Source organism: Suricata suricatta, chromosome 3, assembly GCF_006229205.1.
Source record: "Suricata suricatta isolate VVHF042 chromosome 3, meerkat_22Aug2017_6uvM2_HiC, whole genome shotgun sequence".
Lineage (NCBI taxonomy): Eukaryota > Metazoa > Chordata > Mammalia > Carnivora > Herpestidae > Suricata > Suricata suricatta.
In genome coordinates, this window is record NC_043702.1 from 150,705,024 (window position 1) to 150,719,407 (window position 14,384).

The window sequence follows — 14,384 nt, forward strand, 5'->3', positions numbered from 1 at the left end:
GCCGACGGCGGCCGCCAGAGACCTGCCCCGCCGGCTGCCCGGTGCCCTGCCTCGCCCAGCAGCCCGGCCCGCCGGGAGGGATGCGCGGTGCCGCCCAGCTCCCCTCCGCCCTGCCGGCGCCCTGGAGCAGAAAGTTTGGGGGGCCGGGGGCTGTCTTCCCCCTCCCGCTCCAATGACTGCCCAAGGACTCTTGCTGCCCAGCCTCGACTGTGACCTGCCTCCGCTCCCCAGGTCGTAATGAACTATTCCAGGCTGTAACCAAGGGTCCCTGTCCTCGCCCCTCCCTCATCCTGATTTATCTTTTAATTCAAGAAATTGTGACCCGCCGACTCCCCACGTTACTAATTCAGACCCCGGGCCTCGTTTTCTGAGTGCAAGAAGGGGTGCGGTCTCCCCCAAGACGGCACGCTGGAAGGACAGATTCCCCTTGCCGACCCACATACACCATGAAGAGGTGCAAATCGGACGAGCTGCAGCAACAGCAGGGCGAGGAGGATGGAGCTGGGCTGGAAGATGCCGCTTGCCACCTGCCGGGCACGGACCTCCGGCCTGGGGAGGCCGCGGGTGCTAACTCTGCAGGCGGGCCAACTTCAGATGTGGGCGCTGCCGCGGCGCCGAACCCGGGGCCCCGAAGCAAGCCTCCTGACTTAAAGGTGAGCGCAGACCTTCCCCCTGGCAAGCCCAGCCGGCGACTTAGCTTTCCCCGCCCCACGATGGAAGTGCTGTCACAGGATGAAAGTGATGGGGAAGCCAGGCAAAGGTCAGAGAGGATGTCCAGCCAGAACCCTGGGCTGGACGTCAGGTACCATTTGTGCCTCCGTCTTGCAGCCCCATTTCAGGCCTCTGTGTTTGTTCCTCATTATTCAGCAGACGTTCTTAGTGACTCACCCACTCGAGATTATTTGAATAATGTGTGTGAAGTGCTATGCGCAGACAAAGGGCTGGCGAATTCCAAGATGCTTAACTAAAAAGTTGACATCACTTTCCCTCCTGTAAGGTGGCAGGGGAAGAAAATTGCAGCGTGGGAGGCCAAGTAAAAGACCATTCCTTTCCTTTGCTGAATTAGTTTCCTCCTTTCGGGACCTTCCTGGATGAAGCTCAGTTTGTCCATCTGTGAAAGGGGAGTGTGGATTTCTTGCCGTTAGGTGGAGCCAGAGGTTAAGCTAGTGCTTGGAGATCTCTGCCTGCCTGCTGAACCAACCCCCAGGGTGGAGAACTGACAGGTGGCCTAGCGGTGCTTGGGCTGGTTTGGGGCACACATGCTGAGCCGGCAGTTAGAACCAGAACCCGAAGCAGCCAGTCACATGCAGCTGGGAGTCCTTTATTTTCCGGCCTGCGTTGCTGAGACAATTATCGAGCTCTGCCGAATATGTTTCTGTATTAATTAAAACAGAAGCGGGGATAAATAATGTGCCTTTGCTGGAGCTGCTACAGGGACTTCAGGCTCAGGATTTGCAAGCCGGCTCACCACGGGGCTGAGCGAGATGTCAGCCCCAGGAAGGAACTTAGATGCCTTGGAGATTGATGCCTCCGGGGAGATATTCTCCAGAGGGGGTGCGAGGTCTGGGCTAGGGGAGCAAAAGGACTCCGTTATGTTAAATAAAGCCTGTATCCTATGGCGGCAGCTGCTAAGGAGCTTACCAGAATAAGCCAATGACATTCCTCGTTTGGCCTGAGCAGCTCAGAGTCAGGAAGTCAGAGCGCAGGTGAGTGTGCTCTTACCTGTGTGTTACCTGTCTGTGTGCCTTGGGGAGGGGTAGGAAGGGAGCAGCTAGCTCCCTGTGTGTACTTCAAAAAAAAATTATGGAAGTTATGTGAACGTGGCCTCTGGGTCCGCAGGTGCCCTTTTCAGAGGTTTGGGGCAAGCCTTCTGTCTAGAGATGAGCTCCATGGGGTGGGCTCTGCACGGGAGGCTTGTTCTTTCCTCAGGTTCGAGGCATCCTTGGCGCCTGTCCCAGCTCTCTGAGCCCACCCTGTGTGGCCAGGAGGTGTGGTTCCTATTTTAAGAGAGATCATGAACAGGAACGGGTGCCCTTGATGTTGCTGTGGGAAGGAGGCGAGCCTTCTGCTGCACACCTCAGCCTCATTCTGGGCCCATCCAGAGGAGTCTGGCCAGCAAAGCCTGATTCTCTGACCAGATGGGACCCTTTCCCTGAGTTGATGAGACGCAGCCTTGGAAACTCCCCCACTCTCAGCTCAGGCCAGCGGTGGGAACTGCCAGCCCCATTCATCCTCCCCCGCCCCCTTGCCTACAGGAGGGCAGGTGGGTGGGCTGTGTGGTGTGGGGGCTGCGGTGTCTTTGTCTCTGTTGATAACGCTGCCTCAGAAGCTCGGTCACCTCCACCCTCTTCTATCATCTCTGTCTCCTTCATCCTTTTTATTTTTATTTGTGTGTGTGTGTGTGTGTGTGTGTGTGTGTGTGTGTGCGGGGCCCTCTTTCTGGTCAGGCAGACACAGCAACAACTCTACACCTTGTATTAACCGCTAAACTTCCCTGAAGCAGAATTGGATTAGATGTGAGAAAAGGAGCCTTGGGGCACTTGGTTGGCTCAGTAGGTTGAGTGTCCAACTTCGGGTCAGGTCATGATCTCACTGTTCGTGGGTTCGAGCCCCGAGTTGGGCTCTGTGCTGACAGCTAGCGCAGAGCCTGGAGCCTGCTTCAGATTCTGTGTCTCCCTCTCTCTCTGACCCTCCCCTGCTCACGCTCTCTCTGTCTCTCAAAAATAAATAAAAAACATTAAAAAATTAAAAAAAAAAGAGAAAAGGAACCTCAACCCCCCCACCTCTCCAAAACGTAACACTGAGGTAGGTCCAGCCATGGGGACCCAGGCTGGCAGCAAGGATGAGAAAACAGCTCCTGTCTGGTCCCTGGGGGGATGGGGAGGTGAGCAGGCCTGTTTGTCTTCCTGTTTGTCTCTGTCTGTTTTATCAAAACATGTTTACGATGTAGGGACTTCGGAACCAGATATGGACTGGGCCAGCGAAGTTTGATTTGCTGTGTGATCTCAGGCAAATCACTCAACTTTCCTGAGCCTTTTTCTGGGAAAAGGGAATTGGAATATTGAAGTGTGTCCAAACTTGGGTTCCAGTGCTGGAAAAAGTTGTTTACCAGTGGTGCCGCCGATTTCCCGAAGGTGGAAAAATTCCCTGACTGGCTCTGACACCGGATAGAGGCAGGCTTGTTTCGGATTCTGTGGTGATGGCAGAAAGGGGCAAGTTTAATTTTTTTTGTGACACCCGTGTCTGGCCTAGAGCGACCAGCAGTTCTGGCTTGCTTCGGTTTTCATTTTAACTTTGGAGATAGGGACGTTTAGTCCCTGAGTCCCACTTCCGCTTTCTTGTGACAACTCTGGGCATTGTGATAGATTAAGTGCATTGGAGGAAATCATCTTGAGAAAGGGGCCAAAAAAAAAAAAAAAGGAGACTCTTTGAAGCACCTTGGTGGAGGTGGGCGCGGCAGAGTTTTCGTCTTTGCCAGAGAGATCTGAATGGGGCCCTGACTAGTGTCACCCCTGACAGGTTCAGGGGCTCCTTTGGCCTCCCTTCTGTGTTGTAGAACATATTGCTCTGCGCTGTAAATTTCTGCTCCTGTGGTCTGGGATCTGTAATTACAGGGTCGGAGGGCCAGTGAAAAGAAGGAAAAATAGTTAAACAGCAATCATAAAGGAGTAATTATGTAACTGTTACTGAAAAATCACCTGAAAACGGACATTGCCCCACAGGAGGTCCACGGGGGACACTTGGGGGACCTTTTTAGCTACTCAGCACACTTGATGTGACTCCCCTATAACCGGAACCCAGCAATCCAGAGTCCCATCAACCCCTCCCTCCACTTGCCGCTTGGATTCCTATTTAACCACTTTGGTTCTTGTCTTGATTCATTTGTCATCATCATCCAGTCTTTTGCCGCTACCACATTCCCTGCTAGTTCGGAGGACAGGCCAGAATTGCCCGTAAGGTAAAGGAGAGAATTGGCTGACCAAAAAAAGTACACTGGAATTCTCCAGCAAGGAAACCCAGCTCCAGTGAGAAAGGGAGGGGCGAGGAGCTCAGCGGAAACGCAGAAACGGACACGGGCACACACTTCTGTTACAAGTACAGTGTGGGGTAGCTGTTGCAGAGGCCTGGGATGAGTAGCGAAGCCTAAGAGCCAGCTGGTTCTGTCCTGGATTCCAGAAGCCTCAAGGCAAGGAGGAAATCACCAGCTTCACCATCATCCCCCTCCCCTCGTGCAGCCAGAGCCTCGAGCCTTTCCCCAAAAGGAAGACTCTGGGTGTGCTGGCCGGACGCCTTCCCTTGACATTCTCTTCCCCTCACAAAAGCCCCTGTGGATAATTTCCCCAGGGATTTCTGGGCACTATTAATACTTTTCCCAGAAGAAGAAAGGGGGTGCACTGAATTCCGTTATTACAGTCCTAGTTCAAAGTGCTTTTGACTTCAGCCTCATTTATTTGGCTTCTGGCTCGTGTCCTTCCATTCACACCATGCACTGGTCCCCCTGCCTGTGCACAGGACGATGGGGAAAAGCAGTGAGAAGCCACACAGCTGGGGGAAAACCCCGGCTGAACCCTATGTGGTTCTCCTCCCAGGGTCCCCTCCTTTACTGGTGGGCACAGGTGTACTTGAGCCGTTCCCGAATGGCCCAGGTTCCTTCAGCCCTCCTGTAGAGAGTCCACGGCGGAAGGGATCGTGGGTCAACAGATACTGAACACCTTCAGTGGGAAAGGCAGTGTTCTAAAGTGTGAAATAGGGCATGTCTGGAAAAGTGCCTCAAAACATATACGTAAAGTTTACAGCAGCCAAGCAGACACCCCCTGTACCTACCATCTGAGTCAAGAAAGAGAACGTTGATACTCCCAAGAAGCCCCTGCTTGTTTTTCTGTTGTTTGACTTTTTTTTTATGTTTGTATTTACTGAGACAGAAACAGAGCATGAGTGGGGGAGGGGCAGAGAGAGAGAGGGAGACACAGAATCCGAAGCAGGCTCCAGGCTCTGAGCTGCTGTCAGCACAGAGCCCGATGTGGGGCTCGAACCCATGAGCCATGAGATCATGACCTGAGCCGAAGTCAGGTGCTCAACTGACTGAGTCACCCAGGTGCCACTGTTTTTTTTTTTTTAAAGTAAGCATTACATCCAACATGGGGCTTGAACTCACAACCCCAAGAGTTGTGTCCTCTACTAACTGAGCCAGCCAGGCAGGTGCTCCTTATTTGTTTTCCTTTTTTTTTTTTTGAAGGCCATGGCTCTTGATCAAATTTATGGGTTTCAGTTTCTCTTCTTCAGCAGTCGGCAAGAAGACAAGCTACTTCACAGGAAGGTGGGTGGGAAGAAGGAGCGTGTGCTCTGGGAATTCTAGTGGAGGGTTGGGATGGTGGAGTGTGGCTCCACGTGGCCTTCTCCTACTTGTGCTTTGGAAGTGATATGTTCAGGCATGAAGATTCCTTAGTCTCATGCGGGGGCTGAGCCCCTGGGATAGATTTCATCAGGGAGGTAGGATTACAGAAGACATAAGATTAAGGGAAGGGGAAATTAGTTCCTTGGCAACAGGCACAGCCTTGGGTAAGCCCCCAGTCAAACAGGACGCATCCATCAAAGGACACCTAAGGGTAAGGGTGCTTTGAGCATCACGTAATAGAGTTAGAAACATATGGGGTTGATCAGAAGAGGTGGGCTTAGAGCAAGATCTTAAAGAAAGGGTAGGGTGTGCCTAGGTGGCTCAATGGGTTAAACATCCAACTCCTGATTTCAGCTCAGGTCGTGATCCCAGGGTCATGGGATCGAGCCATGTGTAGGGCTCCTCACTGAGCATGGAGACCGCTTCAGATTCTCTCTCTCCCTCTGCCCCTTTCCCTCACTTCTGTGTGCGTTCTCTCTCTCTAAAATAAAATAATAATAATAATAAAAATAATAAAGAGAAGGGAGAATGTTAATTACCACATAAGAGGAGAGGGGCTTTCTAAATGGGGGGAGTGAAATGGCAGGTGCCAAGGGCTTCGTAGGGCCAGTGTCCTTTCTCACTAGAACACAGTTGTTCTCCCGGCCCTGTAAATAGTGAGGGACAGTGGAGGGGTGTGGAAAATGCATCTAAGGCGCAGAGGGCGTTGTGTCCTGAGGCCCAGGACTGCCCTATCCCCACCGGTAATATGCAAGAGTGGCCCTGTGTGTGGGCTCCAGAGGAGTTGGTGATTGATGAGAAAGCACATGGCAAAGGGAGCTCTCTGTTCTCCTGCCACATATCGGGTTCTAGGTGAATCCCCAGCTGCCCGGGTACTGCTAGTGGGAACTGCCCTGCAGGCTCGGGATTTGCAGAATGTCCTTCTTGCTGTGGATCTAATTGTCCTCAGCTGCCAGTCATGATAACAAGACTGTCTCTCTCGACAAGGAGTTGAAACATCTCATAAGACCTGTATTTTGGGTGGAAGTTTTAAGAAAAAGGGTGAGTGTCAGGAGCCGGGGGTGGGGGGCGGAAAGCTCAGTTGGCTTCTCATTGGTAGTTTTGGAGGCCAACTCAAAAAGTTTTTTTTAATGTTTTATTTGTTTTTGAGAGAAAGAGACAACGTGAGTAGGGAAGGTTCAGAGAGAGGGAGACACAGAATCTGAAGACAGGCTCCAGGCTCTGAGCTAGCTGTCAGCACAGAGCTCGACACGGCTCAAACCCACAAACTGCGAGATCATGACCTGAGCTAAAGCCGGACACTCAACCGACTGAGCCACCCAGGCGCCCCTTGGAGGCCAACTCAAAATTCCTCCCTCTTTTCATCTCTCGTCTAAGAAATGGTATCTGCCTTAGAAATCCTCATAGACCAGGAGGGTGCATTCCTAGAATGAGGCCAGGACTAGACAAGGTCCACCGTTATCAGCCAAACCCGTAAGCCCCTCTCAATGTTACGAAGTTAGAACAAAGCTGTTGAGGGATAGCGGGTATGTTTTGTGGGAGGAAAAGAATTGTTTACTTTTCAAATCAAATGGTCAAAGGCTTCCTTACTCCAGCCAAGTTAACTGAGTCATGTCCACCCCAGACAACAAAGCTGCCTGTGAGCATCTGAGCCCTGACCCCAACCAACTGTGAGTGAAGACAGTAAACGCGTTCAGGCTCCTGGGTCCCTGTTCATATCTCCTTCCAGGCCAGGTCAGCCTTGGCCGGTACTGGGATGAGATACACTGAGATAAGACTAAACTGTAGCAGGAGGGATCTGGGTTAGACACAAGCTGCCTGACTGGGCATTGTGTGTCTTTGGAAAGGGTCATTGTCTAAGGATTAAATCCTTTTTTAAGATGGATTTGCTGGGACGCCTGGGTGGCTCAGTTGGTTAAGCGTTCGACTTCAGCTCAGGTCATGATCTTGCGGTTCATGGGTTCAAGCCCTGTGTCAGGCTCTGTGCTGACCGCTAGCTCAGAGCCTGGAGCCTGTCTTCAGACCTGTGACTCCTTCTCTCTCTGACCCTCCCCTGCTCATGTTGTTTCTCTCTCTCTCCAAAAATAAATAAAAACATTAAAAAATGTTTTTAAAAAGTGATGGGTTTGGAGGCTTGGATAGTTTCTACTCAGAAAATAAGTAATTATGCAGCAGTTGTCAGTTAATATTAGGGACACAAGGGTATAGATGATATAACTCTTGCCCTCTATTTGCTCATCGAGGATTCCGTCCATAAGCAGGTAAAAAGTTGGATGACAGTTTGAGAAAGCACTAGAAGCCGTGTCACAAGGCACACGATTAATTGCAAGGTGAGCGGTGCAGATAATGAGCTCTCTGGAATTCACAGCAGGGCAGTGAGACCTGGTCCGGGATGGCTTTAAAGAGGGGGCAGGCAGTGAAGCATGGGTAAGAGGAGAAGAGGCAGAGAGAGGGCACACCACACGGGTAACTGTTTAAATCTTCCGGGCTGGTATATGTCGAGTCAGTTCTGCCGAGAGACCCAGGGGGTGCGGTCAGCTTCCCAGACTTGTTTTGGCACCAGGCAGAATTCTCTAAGCAATAAAGGAAGGAGGAATGAAAATAAAATCGAGAATGGGGAAGTCATTTGCCCCTGTGTTGAGATCTGTCTTTTTTAAGCGTCAGCTGTGATGCTACAGTGAATCCAACAATCTTTCATCACTGTGTTTTTAACAGAAACCCCAGACAGGCCTGAACACTGGCAGCTACTCACTCCTCTCCATCATGATCCTCGTCAGTCCCAGACCTGGGGCGAGGGTCCCTCTCCTGCTCCAGCCCCAGGCTCCCCCCACCCAAAGCTTCTTAAGGGCAAGTGGAGACTTCCTCAATCCACTTTGTATCCTGAGAGTAGGACTCTGTGGGTTTTTACAGTGATTAGCTCTCTAATGCTGGCCCTGTTTCCATAGAGACCCTATAAATAGAGGAACGTTGGCGACCTAGGCTTGCTAAGGCTCATGGTGACCCAGTCAGTCACCCCACCGCACCCGACGCTGTGGTGAGGTGCAGGGAGTTCCGAACCCAGGTGGGAGGAAGGATGTGCATTTAGCTGCTATGTTGGCATAATTCGCTGTAGGTTATCGTGACTTGTTAAGATGCAGCTTTCCTGGGAGTTAAGAACACGAGGACCTGTAGGAATCAGAAACCGCTGTTGGCTATTTTAAAAAAATGTTTATTTGTTTATTTTGAGAGGGAGAGAGAGAGCGCCAGCAAGTGAGCACAGGAGAAGGGCAGAGAGGGGGAGGGCAGAGAGAATACCAAGCAGGCTCCACACTGTCAATGCAGAGCCTAACTCAGGACTTGAAGACCTGGAGATCATGACCTGAGCTGCAAATCAGGAGTCCAACGCTTAACCGACTGAGCCCACCACAGGCGCCCCGCTTTTGGCTATTTTTAACCAGATGGTGCCCAAGATGCTATACCCCAAAGCATTTGACTTTTGATCTCATGCAGCTGTGTTTGCAGATTTTGGAGCAAACTTCCCCTTTGCGGGACCCACACCAAGGGAAGAAAACGGATGAAGCCTAACTGTTTAGACACCACAGACTTCTCAGGAAGGATCTTACAAAAATCGTCTCCAGTTCCTACTTTCTTCCTGAGAGGATGACAGCACCCTAAGGGGGGGGTCCTTTCTGCCCTCCAAAATAGTTCCAGGGGGAGGAGACAGCAAATGCCTTGCCCTCGCCCCCCCCTCACCCCCCGCCCCAGGTGTCAGTACCTGCCCCGAAGCTCTCCTTTCTGGCTAGCGCCTGGTCTCCCGACTGCTCTGGGACAGTTCTCGCTCATTCTAATAGGTCCGGAGAGCTCTGTTCCTGCCTTACCCCTAACTCTCAACCATCTCGACTCTTTCCTCCTAATCCATGGCTTCATTTGGCCACCAAAATGGTTCCTGGCAGCCAGGGAAAAGCAAAAGTCAATGTGGAAAAGCAAGTGACATTTAGGAGCTGGAACGTGTTAGTCAGAGCAGGTGGTGCCTTCTGCTGCGTTGGTGGCCAAGTTCCCTCAAGCTAGTCACCATGGTTTTCCTCATGCCCAAAACTTGTGGCTGGTTATGTGTATGTGCCGAGCTCTGTTTTCTTCTTCCTCTTCTTCTTTTTTTTTTTAAACACTTATCACGTTATGTCAAAACTTCTCCACTATCTCCTCTTGGAAGCCTATATGCAAAAGCACCCAGGTCACATGTCCCGCGGCTCTCTTACCTTGTCCTTTGTAAGTGAGGGAAAATCCCTTTCTTTGGAGCAACACCCCTGTCTCATTATTCCTTGGCTTTTTAAAAAAAATTTTTTTTTGTTCTGTGCTTACCATAGACTTTAGCAGACTTCTCGGTGTTGCCGGGGCAAAGGTCCTGCAGTCACCCAGTCACCATCCTGGGCTTTCCATCACCTTCAGAACAGATGGGGAAGAGGGGAATGAAGTCCTAGAGCGGTTAAAGCCCTTACCCGTGTCCTACAATGTGGCATGGGCACATCAGCCACTATAATTCAGGGGACCTGACCCCCCGACTCAGGCCTTTTTAGGTGTTTTCTCATCCTGCCTGTGATACTGTTCTGGGATGCATGTAAATACCACATCTGCCTAAGTCTTGGAATCAGTGTGTGAGCCAGTGAGGGTAAAGTAGACCAGAAGTTGAAGGGCTTACCCGTGTAACTTGGATGAGCCACTTATCTGTGTTGTGCCTCAGTTGTTGTTTTTTAATCTGCAAAATGGAGACACTGATCTATACCTGTCCCATTCTCCCCTCCTCAGGATAGGATGACAGCATAGATTGGAGAGCACTTTGAAAAACGCTGCATGATTTTAGGATAAATTGACCAAGGATCTTAGGATTCGAGCCATACGGCAGACAGTGCAGGCTGCTGTCCACAGCACCTCCGCCGCGTCCCGGGGCTCAGAGCCCTGCGGCCTGGCGAGGGCTTTTGAAGAAAACTCTTCACCCGAGCAGCTAGAGAAGCTGGGCCTCCGAGCTGGAGAAGCTGGGTCAGGAGTAGTAGGGAGAGGACAGAGAGACCCGGAATGGGAAGCTGGAAGGACAGTGTGTAATATGTGAGGTGACTGTTTGGCGGAGCAGCTGGACAAACGCCAGAGCCAGCTGGCCCCATCCATGGTGCCCGGAGGGAGGGCTGGTACCAGCTTGGGCCTGAGGAGGAAGGCGTGTCCTGGCCATGCCTGGTCTGGAGGCCACAGGTCTGGCCACTTCCAAGTGGAGGGTAGAGTGCACTCCCCAATCCGTCTGCCCTGAGCATGTTGATTCTTCCCTGGAGCAGATTCTGGGGAGCCTCCTGGCCCCGCCTCAGGCTGGCCCAGCGGGGACAGTAACTCCCAGGGAGAGCCTCGCACCCTGTCGCCTGACGTCTCCAGGGCCACCCCAGAATTAACTCCTTGAGAAGCAATGTTGCATCTAAAAGTGGAAATGTTGCTATGGTTGCTCTTATTAGTGTCTGGGAAAAATCAAGTGAGATCATGTAGAAGAAAAAAAACCTTGAAAACTGTAAACTGTGAGCCCATGGTGACTCGTGCTGGTGTGACATATGTGATCCTTAATATGGGGGATGGGAGGGCCCTGCCCACTTGTGGGGAGACTCAAATGAGACCACAAGTGAAAATCTTAAACTTTTATACAAATTGACGACAGCATAGTTACTGACATCCAGATGTCAGTGCAGCTGTTGCCCCAAAGAGTCCTGGGGTGCAAAGACCCAATGAGAGTGGGGGCAGCTAATTAAGATCTAACGTGAGTTTTTTTCTTGGCTTCCGGATGGTCTCAGGTTTTCTGAAGGTTTTCTTTCAAGAAAAAAAAGAAAATTCAGGGGCACCTGGGTGGCTCAGTCGGTTGAGCGCCTGACTTCAGCTCAGGTCATAATCTCATGGTCTGTGTGTTCGAGCCCTGCATCAGGCTCAGTGCTGACAGCTCAGAGCCTGGACCCCGCTTCAGATTCTGTGTGACCTCTCTCTCTGTCCCTTCTCTGCTCACACTCACTATCTCTCTCAAAAATAAACATTTAAAAAATTTAAGAAATAATAATAATAAAAGAAAATTCAGTACATGTAACTCTTTGGATTGTTTTTAAGAAATGAGGCTGTCTTGGGCGCCTGGGTGACTCAGTCAGTTACATGTATGACTCTTGATTTTGGGTCAGGTGATGATGTTACAGTTTGTGAATTTGAGCTCCGCCTTGGGCTCTGTGCTGACAGCAAGGAGCTTGCTTGAGACTCTCTTTATCCCTGTCTCTCTGCCCCTCCCCCACTGTGCTCACTCACACACACACACACACACACACACACACACACACACTTGCTCTCTCTCTTAAAATAAATACTTAAAAATAAAATAAAAATCAATAAAAATGAGGCTGTTTGGGGGCACCTGGGTGGCTCAGGTTGGTTAAATGGACGACTTCAGCTCAGGCTATGATCTCACAGTTCCTGGGATCGAGCCCCACGTTGGGCTTTGTGCTGACAGCATGAAGCCTGCTTGGGATTCTTTTTCTCCCTCTTTCTCTGCCCCTCCCCCACTCCTGCTAACACTCTCGCAAAATACAAATTTAAAATTAAATAAAATTAGGCTTTCTCATGAGGTTGTTCCTCACAAATGAAGACCTGCTGTGGTTCACGGAGCCCCAAATGGCCAGGTTCTGGGTTTTTCTTCTTAGGAGTTACAGAGTAGGGCTTCTCACCTGGTCCTGTACATCCCAGCCCTCCCTTTGGCTCTGAAGCTCTCTGCCTAGGGCTCGGCCGGGCCAAACAAGCCAGCCCCCTGACAGGCACGCTGTCTGGCATTATACCACATGCTGTCTGTCTCCGGCCTGAACAGTCCTGCGTGGGGAGCAGCAGAGCTGAGCGGAAAGGCTGGGGCCAGGGCAGTGCTGCCCTCAAGGGCCTCTTAGGTTGGTTCCAATCTGAGGGGAAAGACACGGACTTAGACACCTCATTCTGATAAGTGTGTTAAAGAAGTGGTCATGTTACTGATGCACCGTGAGGCATGCCCATAGAAGTAAAGTTTATTACTTATTTTTTTAATTATTAAAAAAATTTTTTTAATGTTTTTATTTATTTTGAGAGAGAGAGAGAGAGACAACGTGAGCAGGGGAGGGTCAGAGAGAGAGGGAGACACAGAATCTGAAACAGGCTCCAGGCTCTGAGCTAGCTGTCCGCACAGAGCCTGATGTGGGGCTCGAACCCACAAACCGTGAGTGACCTGAGCCAAAGTTGGACACTTAACTGACTGAGCCACCCAGGCACCCCACTTATTTTTTTTTTAATGTTTATTTGTTTTTGAGAAAAGAGAGAACGTTTATAAGTGGGGGAGAGGCAGACACACACACACACACACACACACACACACACACAGAATCCGAAGCAGGCTCTAAACTCTGAGCTGTCAGCACGGAGCCTGACGCGGGGCTTGAACCCATGAATCGTGAGATCATGACCTGAGCCGAAGTCAGACGCTCAACTGACTGAGCCACTCAGTGCCCTACTTATTTTTTGTTTACCAGTTTGTTAGAAAGGGTATTACAAAGGATGCAGACGACTAGCCAGATGGAGAAATCTACATGGGGTGAGGTCCAGAAGGGTCCTGGGTGCAGGAGCTTCTGTCCTGATGGAACTGGGGCATGCCACCCTCCTGGCATGGATGTGTCCACCAACCTGGACACTCCAGTACAACTTACTTTATTGCCAACTACATCAGGAATGAAATTGGCTACAAATAACAGAAGATTGTACTAAGATAGGTTTGGTTTTGTAGACAAAGCTAGGTTTGTTTATTTCATGCAGCCAGAATCCCAAGATAGGCACTCAGAACTGCCCGGGTGGCACCATTGGGCCATCAGGTCCCCAAGCCTGTCACTTGTGGCTCTACTGTGTGTGTGTGTAGCCCTTCGTCATCATGCCAGTCATATCATGGTTGCAAGATGGCAGTTGCACATTCAGGCATTGCCTCTGCATTCCAGACCTGAAGAAGTAGGAAGGGCCAGGATCTTTAAAGGAAAGCAAAAGTATTGCTAGAAACTCTTACCTTGCTTTTCATTGGCTAGAGCGGTCATGGGGCTACTCCTAGCTGCAAGGGAGTCTGACGAAGTAAAAGAATTTTTAGCAAGGGGTATGAAGGCCAGGCAGTTCGGATGGTAAGAAAGGGGAATAGATGTTGGGTAGGCACTCAGCAATATCTTCTACAACAGTGTAACCTGATGGCCTGACCCTGATTTTCTTAGAGAGCGCAGCAAGGAGGCATATTTGGAAATGGATGCCTGGTGGTCTAAAAGAGCTGGTGGAGCTCGAAAGAGGACCTAACTGGGAAGGAAGGATGGACTGGAGGGCAGAGGTGGAGGGAATCAATCCAGAAGGTTACAACCCCCAGAGCCCCAGACTAGCCACAAGATCTCATGACCAGTAACCCTGAACCATGTGTTGATCACAAATGTCCTGTGCAGGGGGTGGAGGGGGTGCGCTGTGGGGGTACATTTCTTTGGGAATAAAAAGTGTGGGTCAGGGTTGCTACTTTTCTGCAAGGTGCCCTGTTAGGCACAACAGGCCCATTCACAGGAATCTTCCAGATTCAGATAGCCGTCGTAGCTCCAGTGATGGCCCAAGAACAGACCCCTCACCCCCACCTCTGTCTCCACCAACTGGGCATTCCAGAGCTTTCCACTCACCAGGGTTCTTCATCTCTCTCCATTAAGAAAATCCAGCAGCTCTCAGAGGGCTCCATGTTTGGCCACGGCCTGAAGCACCTGTTCCACAGCCGGCGCCGGTCTCGGGAGAGGGAGCATCAGACATCTCAGGATTCCCAGCAGCAGCAGCAGCAGCAGGGCATGTCCGACCATGACTCCCCGGACGAGAAGGAGCGCTCCCCAGAGATGCACCGCGTCTCCTACGCCATGTCCCTGCACGACCTGCCCGCGCGGCCCACCGCCTTCAACCGTGTGCTGCAGCAGATCCGCTCCCGGCCGTC

At 51.0% G+C, this 14,384-nt stretch overlaps 1 protein-coding gene across 1 annotated transcript in view; it reads left to right on the plus strand.

Moving 5' to 3' along the window:
* Positions 1-6: 6 nt before the first annotated feature.
* The window catches only part of TMCC2 (transmembrane and coiled-coil domain family 2), a 41,849-nt gene continuing 27,471 nt past the window's right edge, over positions 7-14,384 (plus strand). Inside the window, exons 1-2 of the mRNA XM_029935579.1 lie at positions 7-653; positions 14,113-14,384. Coding sequence (XP_029791439.1) covers positions 447-653; positions 14,113-14,384 — 479 coding nt within the window. The 5' untranslated portion in view covers positions 7-446. The remainder of the gene's footprint in view (positions 654-14,112) is intronic.